General features: G+C 33.8%; 1 protein-coding gene across 1 annotated transcript in view; it reads left to right on the forward strand.

Annotated features, from left to right (window-relative positions):
• PIK3CA (phosphatidylinositol-4,5-bisphosphate 3-kinase catalytic subunit alpha) overlaps window positions 1-17811 on the forward strand; it is a 70424-nt gene that overhangs the window by 32183 nt on the left and 20430 nt on the right. Inside the window, exons 2-9 of the mRNA XM_084875544.1 lie at window positions 2232-2659; window positions 3190-3399; window positions 4959-5209; window positions 7235-7480; window positions 8569-8654; window positions 15887-15992; window positions 16507-16659; window positions 16754-16891. Of these exons, the coding sequence (XP_084731670.1) occupies window positions 2308-2659; window positions 3190-3399; window positions 4959-5209; window positions 7235-7480; window positions 8569-8654; window positions 15887-15992; window positions 16507-16659; window positions 16754-16891 (1542 nt within the window). The 5' untranslated portion in view covers window positions 2232-2307. The remainder of the gene's footprint in view (window positions 1-2231; window positions 2660-3189; window positions 3400-4958; window positions 5210-7234; window positions 7481-8568; window positions 8655-15886; window positions 15993-16506; window positions 16660-16753; window positions 16892-17811) is intronic.

Genomic DNA, 17811 nt, shown 5'->3' on the forward strand with positions numbered 1-17811 from the left:
CCTCTCACCCCCACTCCACTACATACCCTCACCCCCCAGAGTTTTTCGTCCATTGGTTATGCTTATATGCATGCATACAACTCCTTTGGTTGATCTCTTATCTCCCTAATTGTATATTCTTGGTTGTCTCCCAATTTTTATATTTTCAGAGGCCGGGTAAGGCTTGAAATTTCTTCTATTTCTACTCCTCACCTCTTTCATACGTTAAAACTCTGAAGCATACCATAAACACTTGTTTGCAACTGAGAACTGGTATAGCAGAAATGGCTGCCCAAAATAGGCCTGTTGCTCTCTCTAGCCACACTGAGGTGAAAGATGCATTGTGGGGAGCAAACCTAGATGCAGGGAAACCACTTAGGCCTTTGCAGTGTTCCAGACAAGAAATAGCAGTGGCCTGACCCAAGGTACTAAAAGTGTTAGTGAAGGAGTGTAGACAGATCAGGAGATAGAATTAACGGAAGTTGTTGATGGCTTAGATATTGATAGGTATGACATAGAGGAGTCAGCGATAGATTTCTGGAATAGATGCAACATGCTCCTCACCTCTTACTGTGTTTGCTCGGTATCTGCGTATCCTTTAAAAATTCAGTTTATATGTTACCTCCTGTGAAAGCCTCCTTACCCCAACTTCCATTGAGTCAAGTGACAACTGTGGGCTTTTATAGCATTCTCCACAAGAGCATGTTTTTCTGTTTCGTATCTGTGAATTTAATTACCCCAAAACTCAACATACACATAATCTTCCCACTCTTAACTTTGTCTTGTGAGAGGAAGGGATATGTGTCTTGCTCATTGTCACATTCCCAGCACCTAACATGGTTCTGGGGACCACACCAATACATTTTTAGTGAATAAACCAAGTGTCATTTATAGCTATTGTTCCCAGTGCTTATAGTAATCAAATATAGTAAGTTATCTGGACCTTTGATTCATTTCTCCAGTATTTATTTCTTTTTTATTTTCCTAATGTCTCTCACTTTGCCTTTTTTTATACCTTCGCAGTTTAGCTCACTGAATAAAATTGAAAAATAAATACAAACAAGAAATAAACTTGTGCTTTCTGGTTTTGACAGTATCTTCCAAAAGATTCCTTCAAGATTGTTGACATCTAAAAAAATTAGGGCTTTAAATCATGTTAATAATTAATATTTTTTAAAATGTTACAAATGCTTGCCCTAGCTGGTTTGGCTCTGTGGATAGAGCATCAGCCTGCAGACTGAAGGGTCCTGGGTTTGATTCTGGTCAAGGACACATGCCTGGATTGAGGGCTTGATCCCCAGTGGGGGGTGTGGAGAAGGCAGCCAATCAATGATTCTCTCTCATCATTGATGTTTCTATCTCTCTTTCCATACCTCTCTGAAATAAATAAAAATAAACAAATAAACAAATAAACAAATAAATAAATAAATAAATAAATAAATAAAATATTACAAGTGCTTAATAAGATTGGAACATTGTACTGACAAAGAAAGTCAATGGGTCTCCTTTATGTGTAGATCATTTCAATCAGAGGTATTAGGACTAGGTTATTTGATAAAGTGGATGGATCATTGTCAGTTGGTCACATCTCAAGGAAAATGCATTGATGGCACTTTATATTAGAGTGACCATATACCCAACATACTTTAAAAACAGAATGGTCCAAGATATCACTTAAAAAGTAATCAGTACACAAAAGAAAATTACAAAAATTGATTTAAGAAAGAAGAAAAGATTAAGCTATATAATTTCTCATTACCACAGGGTAGAGGTTGGGGAGAAAAGTAAAAGATTTTACTTCCCTAAGCCTTTGCTTTACTCATCTGTAGAATGAGAGCAGTTGGCCTATGATAAAGGATCCTTCTGCTCAGTAAAATAGAAGAGAATGGTAAAGGTGATGGGTGATGGAAATTTTGGTTTCAATTACAACTTAATACATTCTTCCCATAGTCTCATTTCTGTCTGGGTAAGACCTGATTGTTAAAAATTCATTCATATGAAATGTTTTTTATTGAATGACTTTACTAAATCTAATGAAAAACAAGTGATTTTTTTTTTTCTAATTTCTGCTTTGCAATCAATTCTATCAGCCTAATTTGGAGCAACAGTCTCCATCAAAATATTTAAGATGAATTATTATTACTTATCCTAATTCAAAATATGGAAAATGAGTTTTTACACTTAATAATGCCATAAATCTGTTCTTCTATAGTTGTTTCTCTTTTAACATCTGTTTTCTTTCTTTGGTTTAGATTTCTGCTTTGGGACAGCCACACATCTAATTCCTTAAAGTAGTTTTATATGTAAAACTTGTAAAGGCTCAGAACAATGCCTCCAAGACCATCATCAGGTGAACTGTGGGGCATCCACTTGATGCCCCCAAGAATCCTAGTAGAATGTTTACTACCAAATGGAATGATAGTGACTTTAGAATGCCTCCGTGAGGCTACATTAGTAACTATAAAACATGAACTATTTAAAGAAGCAAGAAAGTACCCTCTCCATCAACTTCTTCAAGATGAATCTTCTTACATTTTCGTAAGTGTTACCCAAGAAGCAGAAAGGGAAGAATTTTTTGACGAAACAAGACGGCTATGTGACCTTCGGCTCTTTCAACCCTTTTTAAAAGTAATTGAGCCAGTAGGCAACCGTGAAGAAAAGATCCTCAATCGAGAAATTGGTATGAGAAAATTTTTGACTAAATGTCATTGTCATCCTATTCTAATAATGCAAATAACTGTGCAACTTTATTTTCTCTTCACTGAAATATTTGTTTGAACCAGTTAATTACCTTTGTAATCTTAAATAAATTTTTAAATAAGAATCATTGCAAATCTAAAGTATTTTTTTACTGTTGGACTAAGAACTACTTTTAACACCTTGGTATTTTTTATAAAGTTTTCTTTAAGAAGTATGATTTGTATGGTTGACTTAGATTTGTTATAGCCCAGTTTTGTTTTATTATTCTCTAAAAAATAATTGATATGGATAATGTTTGCTACCTTTGCTCCAAGTTGCTAAATATAATGTTTATTAAAAGTATTTGAGTCCTTGTCAACTCTTACTGTATGTGTTCATCCAAAATTTTAAACCCAGAGAAACGTCTTTATTCAATTGTAATCTTCCAAATCTATCAAGTTTTCTATTTATAAGAAACATGTTTATACTGTGTATTAATGGAATATTACTTTCTTTCTATAAATTTTTAAGGCTTTGCTATCGGCATGCCAGTGTGTGAATTTGACATGGTTAAAGATCCAGAAGTACAGGACTTCCGAAGAAATATTCTGAATGTTTGTAAAGAAGCTGTGGATCTTAGGGATCTTAATTCACCTCACAGTAGAGCAATGTATGTTTATCCTCCAAATGTAGAATCTTCACCAGAATTGCCAAAACACATTTATAATAAATTAGATAAAGGTAAGAAAATTTGCAGTCTACCATAATTGGTTACTGTAGTGAAAACTTCTATTGTGTTTATATTTTTAAAATATTTTTTATTTCAGATGATAAGCTTCTTGAAATCAGATACTGCTTATACTGACAAGATATAGTTGAGTGCCAAGTACACAACTTGTGTACAAATAAATACTTATTAATTGAACGAATTGTGTGCATATGGTGCTGAGCCTTTGGTGAATTGTTTATTCAGAATAAAACTAAAGAAGTTTGAGTTTGACATTCCTTGCTATAGAATTATAGCTGATTATCATTTACATGTAAAAACAAGTATAAATAGACACACATTTTATGCAATTTTAGGAAAACTTTGCATCGTCTTGATACATCTCATATATTCAAAAAAATAAATTTCTTAATGTTAGATTTAATAAATCTGATCATAATGAGGTTGACTTTTGACTTTTGATTTTAATATATTGATTTCTAGATTTAAATAAGCATGAAAAACATAAACTATATTGTGGGGTTTTTTTTAATGAAAATATATCAGATATATTTCTGTATTTTTCAATATAAGAAAGTGAAATTTGTTTATTTTTAATCCTCACCTGCGAACATGCTTATTGATTTTAGAGAGAGGAGGAGGTGTTGAGGTTGAAGAGAGAAACATCTGTCAGCTGCCTTCCGATACATACCCTGACAGGAAATTGAAGCCCAACCTTTTGGTGTATGGGAGAATTCTCCAAACAGCTGAGCCACACTGGCCAGGGTCAAAGTGAAGTTTTTAATTCGAAGTTATAGAATAGGTTAACTCTCACACACTAATAAATATAAAGTTCTATTAGTAAAATAAGTTTTAACATCTTATTACTATTTCACCCATATTATTCAAAGTAGTTTAATGCAATATAACATAACATTTTATTTGAAATTCTTTTCTACTCCAGCATACTTTTTAAAATGGAACAAGCACTCTTTTATTTTTAACCAGTCTTTATGAAAAATTTCCAACATATAAGATAGTTGGAAGAATTGTACTATGAATACCCAGGCCATTCTGACAGTTTTAATCTTTCTAGTTTATCATCCTTTTTTTTTTTTTTTTTTAATCCTCTGGCTTAATTGATCTTGAAAGAAAGAAGAAGAAAAAAAGAAGAAAATCCATCTTATTTTCCCTCCTCCCCCATTTTTTCTCTCATAATGATTTATCATCTTTCTTTAAGTCTCCATGATTCTTTCCCATAGTTACCAAAAAATCCTCTCACTTCTGAACCTTTTGTATGCCATCATGAGGCACTCTTCACAGAGGTTGTATCCAGGCAGTTTTGAATGGAATTATATTGGTCTCAGGTACTTAGGACCCACCAGTCAGTTTTGCATGCTTGCCATAAAACATGAGATTTGGACATAGCCTGGCAGCCCTATTAGATTTGAAGATTTACCTGCATTTAACTAGTTAGATTTTAAGTCATTTGTGATCATGGTTACAAGAATGGTAGTGCACGCTTTTTGAAGTTTGTCTCTTGAAAAATGAAATACATATGATGATTACATCTAATAATGTTTTCCTCTTATAGGGCAAATAATAGTGGTGATTTGGGTAATAGTTTCTCCAAATAATGACAAGCAAAAGTATACTCTGAAAATCAACCATGATTATGTGCCAGAACAAGTAATTGCTGAAGCAATCAGGAAAAAAACTCGAAGTATGTTGCTATCATCTGAACAACTAAAACTTTGTGTTCTAGAATATCAGGGCAAATATATTTTAAAAGTGTGTGGATGTGATGAATACTTCCTAGAAAAATATCCTCTGAGTCAATATAAGGTTAGTAACAAGTTTCAAAAATATTAATTTTAAATTTAAAAAGTAATCACATTGGGGACTAGTGTCTGCATTTTTAGAATATACTTTTTGAGAAATAAATAATATTAAGTAATATTCACAAGTTTATTTTTATATAATAAATTAATTTGAGAGGTTGATGATAAATTAAATTTGAAATAACAGATGCTATTCTTTAAATTTTATGTAATAATATTTGGGGATCTGAATATATATGTGGATAAGCTGATTAACGGTTTGGCAATTGTAACAATAGTTGTATCATTATTCAGATACAAACATTTGATTTGGTGACTGTTTAATTGTGCTTTAAGGTAAGTACAACGTTTCAGGTATTCTGCATGCAAAAAATGCATCATATGCTTTTCTAGACAGCTCCATTTCTCTAGTGGAAATACTTTTATTAGCCAGTAAGAATTTTAAATAACATGAAGCTTGCACAGAAGGCTTTTCATGTGTCTTCTTTTTTCTTTTTTAAAGAGGTTTATTATATTCATTTGAATATGCAAGAAATCAATAACATAAATCTCCCCTTGTCAAAAAAGACAAATAAATATAAAAACATTAGCAGTTACACTAACCCCGAAATATGGGGTATTTTATCTCCTTCCAAGCAATGGCACTAGCAGTAATTAAACATTTCAAAAAAAAATCTATGACTTGTTAGTTCTGTTAAGATATACTATTAGCCGAAACCGGTTTGGCTCAGTGGTAGAGCGTCCGTCTGCAGACTGAAAGGTCCCAGGTTCGATTCCGGTCAAGGGCATGTACATTGGTTGCCGGCGCGTCCCCGGTGGGGGGTGTGCAAGAGGCAACTGGTCGATGTTTCTCTCTCATCGACATTTCTAGCTCTCTTATCTCTCTCCCTTCCTCTCTGTGAAAAAATCAATAAAATATATTTTAAAAAAAAAAGAGCGAATGTATTTACAATCTATAAAAAAAGATATACTATTAATATTACCCTACTCTCTATTCTGTTTATTTAATAAATATTTATAAGAAGCAACTATACTTGTACCAAGTGTATGCTAAGTACTGATTTACAAAATCAAGCAAGACATAATTCTGGCCTTCAGATTGCTTATAGTCTAATGTAGGGGTGTCGAACTCAATCAGAGAAGGGGCCAAAATCTAAAATCCAGCCTAAATCGCGGGCCGAATGGTTTACTGAACAGTCATAAACTGACAATGTCATAAACTGACAGCGGAGTGCAGTGATGACAGCGCGGTGCGGGCCACATTGCAAGGCCTGGCGGGCTGGATTTGGCCCGCGGGCCTTGTGTTTGACACATGTGGTCTAATGGATTATGGGTAAGAAAATAGGCTATTATAATATGTACACAGTAGCATTTCTATTTGAAATTTCTATCCTAATTACCACTTCCTGGATCAAACAATGTGTTTTAATATATTTTTAAATGCACCCTATGTTTTTATCAGTCTCTTCCTTGTTTTGTTTTGTACATTTTAGCAAAACAAATGTTTCTCAAGAAATGTTGCAACAAAAGAGCAAGGGGCAGTAACTCTTGGATTGAACATCGATATGACTTAATAGATAGAATGATAGAAGCTTACTAAATGATGTTGCTTTTCCTTTAACAAGTATAGTGTTTTCATAATGAGTATCCTCTGATCCTTGTTTGTAATTTTTTTTCTTACATTTAAGGGTAGAACTAAAGTGTCAAAAACTGACCTCTTTTGTTTTTTAATACAATTTATATTCCAATAATTTATATATTCCAATAATATAATTTATATTCCAATAGGTGCTTCATTGATTTTGTGCTATAACGTAACTCCCAGATATGTATTTCAAATGTTAAATGTAGCAACTGCTAAGAAATGTGATATATAATATTTGATTTCATTATCACTTTTGCAGATTAGTATTTTATTAGTATAATTCTTATTATTTATTAGTATAATTCTCTCATAATACTCTTACATGTTGCTTTTAAAATGTGAAACCTTATTTTAAAAAATGGCTTCTCCCCATCTCCTTCACAGTATATAAGAAGCTGTATAATGCTTGGGAGGATGCCCAATTTGATGCTGATGGCTAAGGAAAGCCTTTACTCGCAACTGCCAATGGACTGTTTTACAATGCCATCTTATTCCAGACGCATCTCCACAGCTACTCCATATATGAATGGAGAAACTTCTACAAAATCCCTTTGGGGAATAAACAGTGCACTAAGAATAAAAATTCTTTGTGCAACCTATGTAAATGTAAATATTCGAGACATTGACAAGGTAATGTCATGTTGATGCTTATTATTTTATATAAATTACTAGAGGCCCAGTGCACAAAGATTCATGCAAGAATGGGCCTTCCTTCCCCTGGCTGCCAGCACTGCCTTTGCTCTGATCGGAGCTGCTGGGGTGGGGCGGAACGCCTGACAATGCAAACATCCCACCCCACCCCCGGCCACTTGGTGCCTGCATATGCAAATTAGCCCATAATATTTGTTGGGTTAAATTGCATACTCACTCCTGATTGGCTGGTGGCCGTCATGAAGGTACAGTCATTTTGCATCTTTCTCTTCTATTAGTGTAGATTTTATATAAACTTTTTTATTGAACTAAATAATGATCTGTTGAGCTGCAGTATGTTTTCAGATGGCTAGAAAACCATCCATCTACCTCTGATATTGCACAGCTTATGGTCCTTTGTCATTTAATATCCTAATGGTTCTAATGCTCACAATTCTAAGCTCTTAAAACCAAAAGTTTTACAGAATTTATTTGGCAGCAAAACCTGGCCAACTTGAAGCAAGGTTTTTTTGTATCTTTATTTATCCCACTACTATAAATATTCATGTGTTTTGTTGCAGAAGTATTAATATATTTATGGGTGATCTAACTTCAAATAGTATTGAATAATGTTTAGTATATGTACCAATTTATCTTTCTAAAACATGAAAAACTCTGAATTCCATACCTGTCCTAACGGTGGGCCTATAGTGATTTTTATTAGTCTGATGCTCCCCTAAAAATAGCAACAAATTTTGGTGAAGAGCTTGCATCAGTATTAACTTATTATATATGTGAGAAAAGGAGAACTGAAAAGCTGCATCTGAGCAGAAACTTCTAATGGAACCTGCAACCTTGGCATATCGGGTCAATGCTCTGCTAACTGAGCTACCTGGCCAGGGGGAAACAGTTATTCTTGTGTTATTATTTATTAATTATTGTAGTATTTTCCATAAAACAACTGTAAGCCTACTTTTTTCCCCATACGTGCACATGTGTGTTTATATCGTGTGTGTGTGTGTATGTGCGTGTGTGTGTGTATGTATATTTGTATATATTTGTTATCACATACCTTTTTTTCTCTTTAGATCTATGTTCGAACAGGTATCTACCATGGAGGAGAACCCTTATGTGATAATGTGAACACTCAAAGAGTACCTTGCTCCAATCCTAGGTAAGGAAGTATATGGATTTCTATCTTCAATGTCATATTAGTGTTTAGCAATGCAATTAATAAAAGTAATACAATTTCCATCATTGGCTTTATACAAGTCAAGGAAATTGCCAGACATTTACATATATTGTATAACATAAGGACTTTCTGTCAAAACACAGGATCACTTTATTGAATTTCTATAAAATTTTACCTATAGGGTTTTTCTGATTCTCTCCATTGTATCAAGGAGAGAAAAAGATTTGGTTACACTTTGATACTGATGATTCATAAACCTAGTATCATTTTATTCTTTTCTTATCTCCATTATCATTTATTTACACTGATAGTTGAACTGAGAGTTGGCAAACAGTTCCAGAGCCAAACTACTAAGAGGCAGTTTTCTGCACATTACCCCCAAGAATAGATAAATATGACATTCAAATAAATCAGTTTCTTAGGAAGAGGAGGAGTTCTTGGAAACATTTTAAATTATTACTACCTAGATATAATGACAGAATAAAAGGTAGTATAATCCAGCAGCTTGTCATCCTGCCATTTCTTTTCCTTTCTCTATCGAGTCATTTGGGATAAGAGTCTACCCTGAATATAATAGTAATATTTTAAGAGAACTCAAATTGGTGTTAAAAATGGATTTTGTATCATAGCAATCAAGCTAACAAGTGAATCATTCACAAGTAAATTTCTTTCTTTTTTATTTTATTTTTATTGTTGAAAGTGTTACAGGTTTCTACAAGTAAATTTCATAATGAATTTAGACTGAATTCTAGGAGAATCAAGAAAAAATTTTGATCTTATAATTAAGTTGCTAGAGGTGACTACCATTCTAGAGTTTGGATCAAGTTCAAAGAGATGGTAATTTTTTTCTGCCTGGAGAAAGGGAAATAGTTCCTCACCTTACCGGAACCATTAGGCCAGAAAATACGTCATTCATGTTAGAACTTATGCTGTGACAACAAACAACCCCCAGATCTTTTACAATCTTTATTGGAACAACAAAATTTATTTCCCAGTCATACTGCATAACTCTCACAGGTTGGGTGATTTGGTTGTGAAAGGAACAACAAAACATATTTGAGTAAAGAATGGCTAAAATTAAGCAATCCCATTTACCATCACACCAAAAAAAAAAAAAAAAATTAAGATACCTAGGAATAAACTTAACTTAGGAGGTAAAAGACCTATATGCAGAAAACTACAGGACACTGACAAAAGACATAAAGGAAGATGTTAACAGATGGAAGAACATACCCTGTTCGTAGATTGGTAGAATCAACATCATTAAAATGTCCATACTACCCAAAGCAATTTATAGGTTCAATGTACACTCCATTAAAATACCAACGGCATATTTCACAGACCTAGAAAGAACTCTCCAAAATTTCATCTGGAATAAAAAAGACCCCTAATAGCCACAGCAATCCTGAGAAAGAAAATAAAGTAGGAGGGATCTTAATACCAGATTTCAAGCTGTATTACAAAGCCACTGTCCTCAAAACAGCCTGGTACTGGCACAAGAACAGACATATAGATCAATGGAATAGGATAGAGAATCTGGATATCAACCCAAACCTCTATGCTCAATTAATATTTGACAAAGGAGGTATGAACATACAAGGGAGTCAAGACAGTCTCTTCAATAAATGGTGTTGGGAAAATTGGACAGATACATGCAAAAGAATGAAACTAGATCACCAACTTACACCATACACAAAAATAAACTCAAAATGGATACAGGACTTAAACATAAGACGGGAAACCATAAAAATACTAGAGGCATCCACAGACAACAAAATCTCAAACATATGCCAAAAGAACTTCTTCACTGATACTGCCCCTAGGGCAATGGGAGCTAAAGAGAAAATAAACAAATGGGACTACATCAAAATAAAAAGCTTTTTTACAGCAAAAGAACCCATAACAAAACAAGAAAGCCCACTGTATGGGAGAACATATTTGCAAATGTTATTACTGATAAAGGTTTAATCTCCAATATCTACAGGGAACTTACACAACTTAATAAAAGAAAGATAAATGATCCAATAAAAAAAATGGGCAATGGACCTAAATAGAATCTTTTCAAAAGAAGAAAGAAGGAAGGCCAAGAGACACATGAAACATGCTCAAAGTCACTAATTATCCAAGAGATGCAAATCAAAACAACAATGCGGTACCATCTCACACCTGTCAAAATGGCCAGCATCAACAAATTAACCTGTCAGGATGGCCATCATCAACAAATTAACAAATAACAAGTGTTGGTCAGGATGCGGAGAAAAAGGAACCCTGTGCACTGCTGGTGGGAATGCAGACTGGTGCAACCACTGTGGAGAACAGTATGGAGTTGCTTCAAAAAACTGAAAATGGAACTCCCATTTGACCCAGTAATCCCACTTCTAGGAATAAATATATCCCAATAAACTAGAAACATCAATCAAAAAGGATATATGCACCCTTATGTTCATAGCAGCACAATTTACAATAGCTAAGATTTGGAAACAGCTTAGGTACCAGTCAGCAGATGAGTGGATCAGAAAAGTGGTGCATCTACACAATGGAATACTATGCTGCCATAAAAAAGAAGGAATTCTTATCATTTGCAGTGACCTGGATGGAATTGGAGAACATTATGCTGAGTGAAATAAGCCAGTCAATGGAAGAAAAACACCACATGTTCTCACTCATTTATGGACAATAAAGAACATTATAAACCACTGAACAAAAAGATAGAGACAGAGACAGTAAAGCAACAAACAGACTGTCAAATTACAGCGGGGAGGGTAGGGAGATATACGAGATCAACCAAAGGACTTGCATGCAAATAAGCATAACCAATGGACACAAAACTCTGGGGAGGGAGGGCATGTATGGGAGTGGGGGAGGGCAATGGTAAGATATGTACATACATAATACCTTAATAAAAAAATGTTAAAACTCAAAAAAAAATTTTGATAAAAACTGTAAAACCAACAATCTAAGGAGTTAACAAGCCAAAGGAAAAAAACTCAAAATAATATTGGGTACATTTATTCTAGTTGTTTCAAAACTAAAAAATAAACTAGCTTTATAAAAGTAAAAAATAAATGTATTTATTTTTTTATTGTTTAAAGTATTATATATACTAGTACATATATCTTCTTTTCTTTCCCAATTGACCTTCCCCCAACCTCACCTACCTCTTGTTGCATGCCCTCAAACCTCCCCCCCATTGTCTTGTGTCCATTGGTTGTGCTTATATGCGTGCATACAAGTCCTTCAGTTGATCTCTTTCCCCACCTCCCCAACACTCCCCAGCCTTCCCACTGTATTTTGACAGTCTGTTCGGTGCTTTACTACCTCCATATCTATCTTTTTGTTCATCAGGTTATAATGGTCTTTATTTTTCATAAATGAGTGAGATCATGTGATAGCTTTCTTTTATTGCCTGGCTTATTTCACTTAACATAATGCTCTCCAGGTCCATCCATGCTGCTGCAAATGGTAAGAATTCCTTCTTTTTTATAGCAGCATAGTATTACATTGTGTAGATACACCATACTTTTCTGATCCACTCATCTGCTGATGGACACCTAGGCTGTTTCCAAATCTTAGCTATTGTAAATTGTGCTGCTATGAACATAAGGGGTGCATATATCCTTTTTGATGATGTTTCTAGTTTCTTGGGATATATTTCTAGGAGTGGGATTACTGGGTCAAATGGGAGTTCCATTTTTAGGTTTTTTTTTTTAGGAAACTCCATACTGTTCTCCACAGTGGTTACAGCAGTCTGTATTCCCACCAGCAGTGCACGAGGGTTCCTTTTTCTCCACATCCTCACCAGCACTGGTCATTTGTTGTTTTGTAGATGATTGCCATTCTGACAGGAAGTGTTCCTTCCTCTTGAATTTTTTGGAATAGTCTGAGGAGGATAGGTTTTTGTTCTTCTTTGAATGTTTGGTAAAACTCCCCTGTGAAGCTGTCTGGCCCCGGACTTTTGTTGCTAGAAACTTTTTGATGACTGCTTCAATTTCTTCCTTAGTTATTGGCCTATTGAAATGTTTATAATTCTTCCTGATTGAATTTTGGAAGTTTGTATTTTTCTAGGAATATGTTCATTTCCTCCAGCATTTCCTCTTTGTTCTTTCACATATTGTTGAATTTGTCTTCCATTCTTTTCATCCACCTTATGACTATTTCTATGAATTCTTTCTCTGACAGGTTGCTTGCCTCCATTTTGTTTACTTCCTTTTCTGGTGATGCCTGCTTTTCTTTCAGATGTTGTCTGTTTCTTTGTCTCCCCATGTTCTCTCTTCTCCGCGTGTCTGGTTATGTAGTTCTCTCTCTCCTTTCCGTGGTGAAGTGTAGAAGTCCTTTGAATCCACGTGCTTGTGCCTCTTGGGAACCAGTGTTCTCGGTTTCGCAGCTGTTCAGTGGGTGCCGTAGTTGTAGATTCCCCAGGCTTTTCAGGCTCCCGATAACATTCAAGATGCACGATCTCTGCACCTGAGTCAGCCACTCTGGGAAGGAACCCAGCAGCAGTGGGGGCTGCCCGGTGAGGGGTGCCCAGTCCAGCAGTCCCCCACAGTCTTCTGGGTATAGCTGTCCCTCAACTCATCAACAAACATTCCCTGTGCGACCACACACACTCCCTTTGTTTTCTCACTCACACACTATCTTGCAGTCTGCCTTCCTGTTGGCAGCCATCTTCAACCTTCCATATATATGTATTTAACAATCTAAGATTATAATGTCAAAATTTTAGTGAATAAAAGAAGCTATTTGAAAAGAACTTACATTTGATTATCTTTTCTTTAAGAATTCTGTAGTCTAAAAGATAAAATCCCTATGATAGCAGTATGAATATTTTAGTAAATTTGTAAACTTTTCTGTATTTACAAAAAAAATAGAGATAAAAGAAAATGAAGTTATTAAAATGAAAAGGAGATATTAAAAAAATTCTTCTAAGATTAAGTGATTGTTCCAAATACTGTACTTCCCATGTACTAGGTAAATTACCATATGATTTCTTCATAAATGTTACATTCTCTCCAAAATCAAAATCAATTTGAACTATTTGAACTATATATATATAGCTATTGCCTAATATTATAATAAAGAACTTAATTGTTTTCTGTGTGTGAACTTGAGAAGAAACATGCTTTATTTGCATAGTATTATAAACAATGTTCATAGGATATAGCTCTCATAGTATATAGAATATTTCCCACTAACTCTGACCAAGTCTAGAGATTTAGAAGTAATAAATAAAACCCTGGGTACATTTACTGTGAACTTATCAAATCCCACAATATTTCTTTTCTCCAAATGCATTGTTTCTTTATCCTTTAGGATTCCTTCTTGCTAAGTTCCCTCAATTTAAACATACCTTCTTTGTACAAGTGGATTATATTTTTTTAATCTTCATCCATAATCAAGCAAAGAATACACAGAACTTATTTTACTAATAAAGTTTTATAACCTTAGTCTAATTAAAAATTTTATACCACTTTGTTGTTAATTAAGTATTTTTTATTTGTGACCAAAAACAAAATAGAATTTTGAAGAAGCCATTTAAAAAGTTTTCAAAATCATTATCTAGCACTTGAGATTTTACTTTGGATCAGTTACACTTCTAATTTGTTTACTTTTGTTATCTCATTTAATCTTCACAACAACTTTATGAGAGTAGATACTATTATTAGTCACATTTCCAAAATGAGCAAACAGACAAAGTGAGGGTTACACATGTAATAAAATCGTAAAAACAAGATTCTACTCTAGATAGTGTGACTTCTGAGTTCATACTCTTAACCATTACTATAATCCTTTTTAAAGAAATAACAATTATGTATTTTGCTTGGCTCTTTACAGATATGTCCACCAAATAAAATATAGACATTATTTCACATGTAATATCCAATAAATTAAAGGAAATTTATTATTAAAATTGGAGAAAAATATCACTTTTTATAGTAACTTTTTATTCTTATTATGAATGTCAGGTTTTACTTGCAAAATAGTTCTAAAATTCAAATACTTTCTACTCACAAATACTTTCTACCTTCATTTTATTTAATACTGACTTATTTAAATGAATAAAACTGCATCATGTATAAAAGTAAATATCATCATAATCATAATAGGAAATTTCATTTTATTTAGTTTTCCTTTTCTATTTGCCTCTTTATAAGCTATTTTTTGGGGGGTGAAAGTATATAGCATAAATGGACAAAAGTATATATTGCAAGAGTTTAGTGAGTTATCTTAAAGTGAATATCTATATTAGCACCACACTGGTCAAGAAGTGGGACATTTAACAGTATTCTAAAAGTCCCTCCTTCCTCACTCCCTCTCCCAGACCGTTAGTCTTCTCTCTAAAGGTGATATTACAGTTTAGTTTGGACTTTTTGAATTTTATGTAAACGGACTCACAGAGTACATTTTTTTGTGTGTGTCTTTTTTTTTCAACTTAATATTATATTTGTATTATCCATGTTGTAAATAGATGGTATTCATTTCCATTACTGTGTACTTCATTATATGAATATACTGCAATTTATCTAATCTACTATTAGACATTAAGATTGTTTGCAGTTTGGGAATATTGTAAATAATCCTGTTAACATTCTAGGCCACATGTGTCAAACACAAGGCCCGCGGGCCAAATCCAGCCCGCCAGGCCTTGCAATGTGGCCCGCACCTCGCTGTCATCACTGCACTCCGCTGTCAGTTTATGACATTGTCAGTTTATGACTGTTCAGTAAACCATTCGGCCCGCATTTAGGCTGGATTTTAGATTTTGGCCCCTTCTCTGATTGAGTTCGACACCCCTATTCTAGGCAGAAATGCACGCATTTCTTTGATTTTATACCTTGAGCTGTCATATGTCAGTTTTAGTACATTATGCTTTCCAAATTGGTTGTATAAATTACACCTCCACTAGCAGTATATGAGATTTCCTGTTACTGCACATTCTATAACCACTCCTTGGTATCATCAATCCTTATAGTTTTAGCTAATCTTTTATATAGTGATAGTTCCGTGACATTTTATTTTGCATTTTTTTGGATAACAAATAATATGGACTACTTTTTCATGTTTATTGGCCATTTGGGTAAATATCTGTTCCATTTGATCTCTGGCCTGTTTTTTGCTTTATTAATTGTTTTTTTTTTATGATTTGTAGGAGTCATTCATATGCTCTGGATAAACGTTTTTTGAGAGGAATAAATTTTTTATTTTATTTTACATAGGTGGAATGAATGGTTGAATTATGATATATACATTCCTGATCTTCCTCGTGCTGCTCGGCTTTGTCTTTCCATTTGTTCTGTTAAAGGTCGAAAAGGTGCTAAAGAGGTAAATTATATTCACCTTTAGGAACTCCAAATTATACTGCTTATTGAATTTTTATCAAGAAATTGATATTAGTTTTCTTTATCTAAAATAAATAATTTAAAATTTTAATTAATGTATCTTAAAAAATATCTTGGGAGAGCTTTTAGAATTTATAAATAAATTGTGAGTTTGTCCTGAGGTCATACTGATACTGTTTTGGAATATGCCAAGTGACCACACACAAATATCTGTTAAGTGACTACATGCAAATATCTGTCTTGCTTGCTTTGGTTCATATTTCCTAATAATAATAATAATTAGAGAAAATACATGTCATTTAAAGTGGGAAAAAGGAAAGCAAGATATTTACACTTTGTAAAAATTAATATGAAAAATTAATATGGTTTGTTGTAGACACTGTTATGGACATAGTTGTTGAATTCTCCTTTCTGGGGAAGAAAAGTGTTTTGAAACAGGTTTAATAATTTAACCCAATAAGTAATGAATATTTTTCGGTTTGTTTGTGTGTTTTAAGGAACACTGCCCATTGGCGTGGGGAAATATAAACTTGTTTGATTATACAGATACTCTAGTATCTGGAAAAATGGCTTTGAATCTTTGGCCAGTACCTCATGGATTAGAAGATTTGCTGAATCCTATTGGTGTTACTGGGTCAAATCCAAATAAAGTAAGCTTTTTTTTAAATTATAAATTAGAATTTTTTCTTTTTTTATGAAGGTCAAACACAATATAGATGTAATAACTTTTATTCTATCTCTTAGGAAACCCCATGCTTAGAGATGGAGTTTGACTGGTTCAGCAGCAGTGTGGTAAAGTTTCCAGATATGACAGTGATTGAAGAGCATGCCAACTGGTCTGTGTCCCGAGAAGCAGGATTTAGTTATTCCCATGCAGGAATGGTAAGACAAATCACTAAGTTTTCTTAAGTATCAGCCATAATCAGTGGATTTGGATACATACTCTTTTTACAGATGGGGTTTCATATGTTTTAGTTACATTGGCATGGCTACTATAGGTGCTTGGACAGTGTTGTAATATAATAAAGTTCTCTATATGCAGCCCTGCCTCTCCTTACTTTATTCAGAGCTCTAGCCTGTCTTCATTTAACAAATACTTATTGAATGCCGTTAATGTATGACATGTTCCAGGCAATAATGTTGTAACCTAAAGAGACCTCCTGAGTATGTAGTCTGAGGGTGAAAATAGATATTAAGCAGGCAAAAGCAAAAATATAAGATTATAGATCATGATAAATGCCAAGAAGGAAAAGCAATAGTGTGCCAGGAATGACTAACAGGGATGGGAGAAAAAGGCTAATATTGGGTTCAGAGGAGACCTTCCTGAAATAGTAACTTTGAAATTAAGCCAAAGTATAAATATATTGTTAGGTGAGCATGGAAGCAGAGGACATTGCTTCACCACCATAGCTCAATCCCCTAGAAAAGAATATATATAAAAAATAGGATTTAAATATTGATCTAGTTATCTGATCTTGGCCATAAATTTGGAACTACAAAATAATAACGTAGGAACCATTAACTCTAACTCTTCCTTATTTCTCAAGGACAAAGGTGTCAGTGCTAAGAGAAGATATTTTTGTTCTTTAGCTTTTTTTTTCTAATTTTCAAATGTATCACTTTCGTTTTGACCTAGTTATAGATCATAGATAGACCAACCAATTGAATGTGGGCCAAGAGGTCCTAAAATATGCCTATCATATTTTACATATTCTTGGTGCAATAACAGCAGCACCCAGGTGCAGCCAGCAATGCCACATTTAGGAACTTTCAATAGGGAATTTATCAATTCCTTTTTTAAC

The sequence above is a fragment of the Pipistrellus hanaki genome, assembly GCF_964339955.1.
Source record: "Pipistrellus hanaki genome assembly, chromosome: 2".
Lineage (NCBI taxonomy): Eukaryota > Metazoa > Chordata > Mammalia > Chiroptera > Vespertilionidae > Pipistrellus > Pipistrellus hanaki.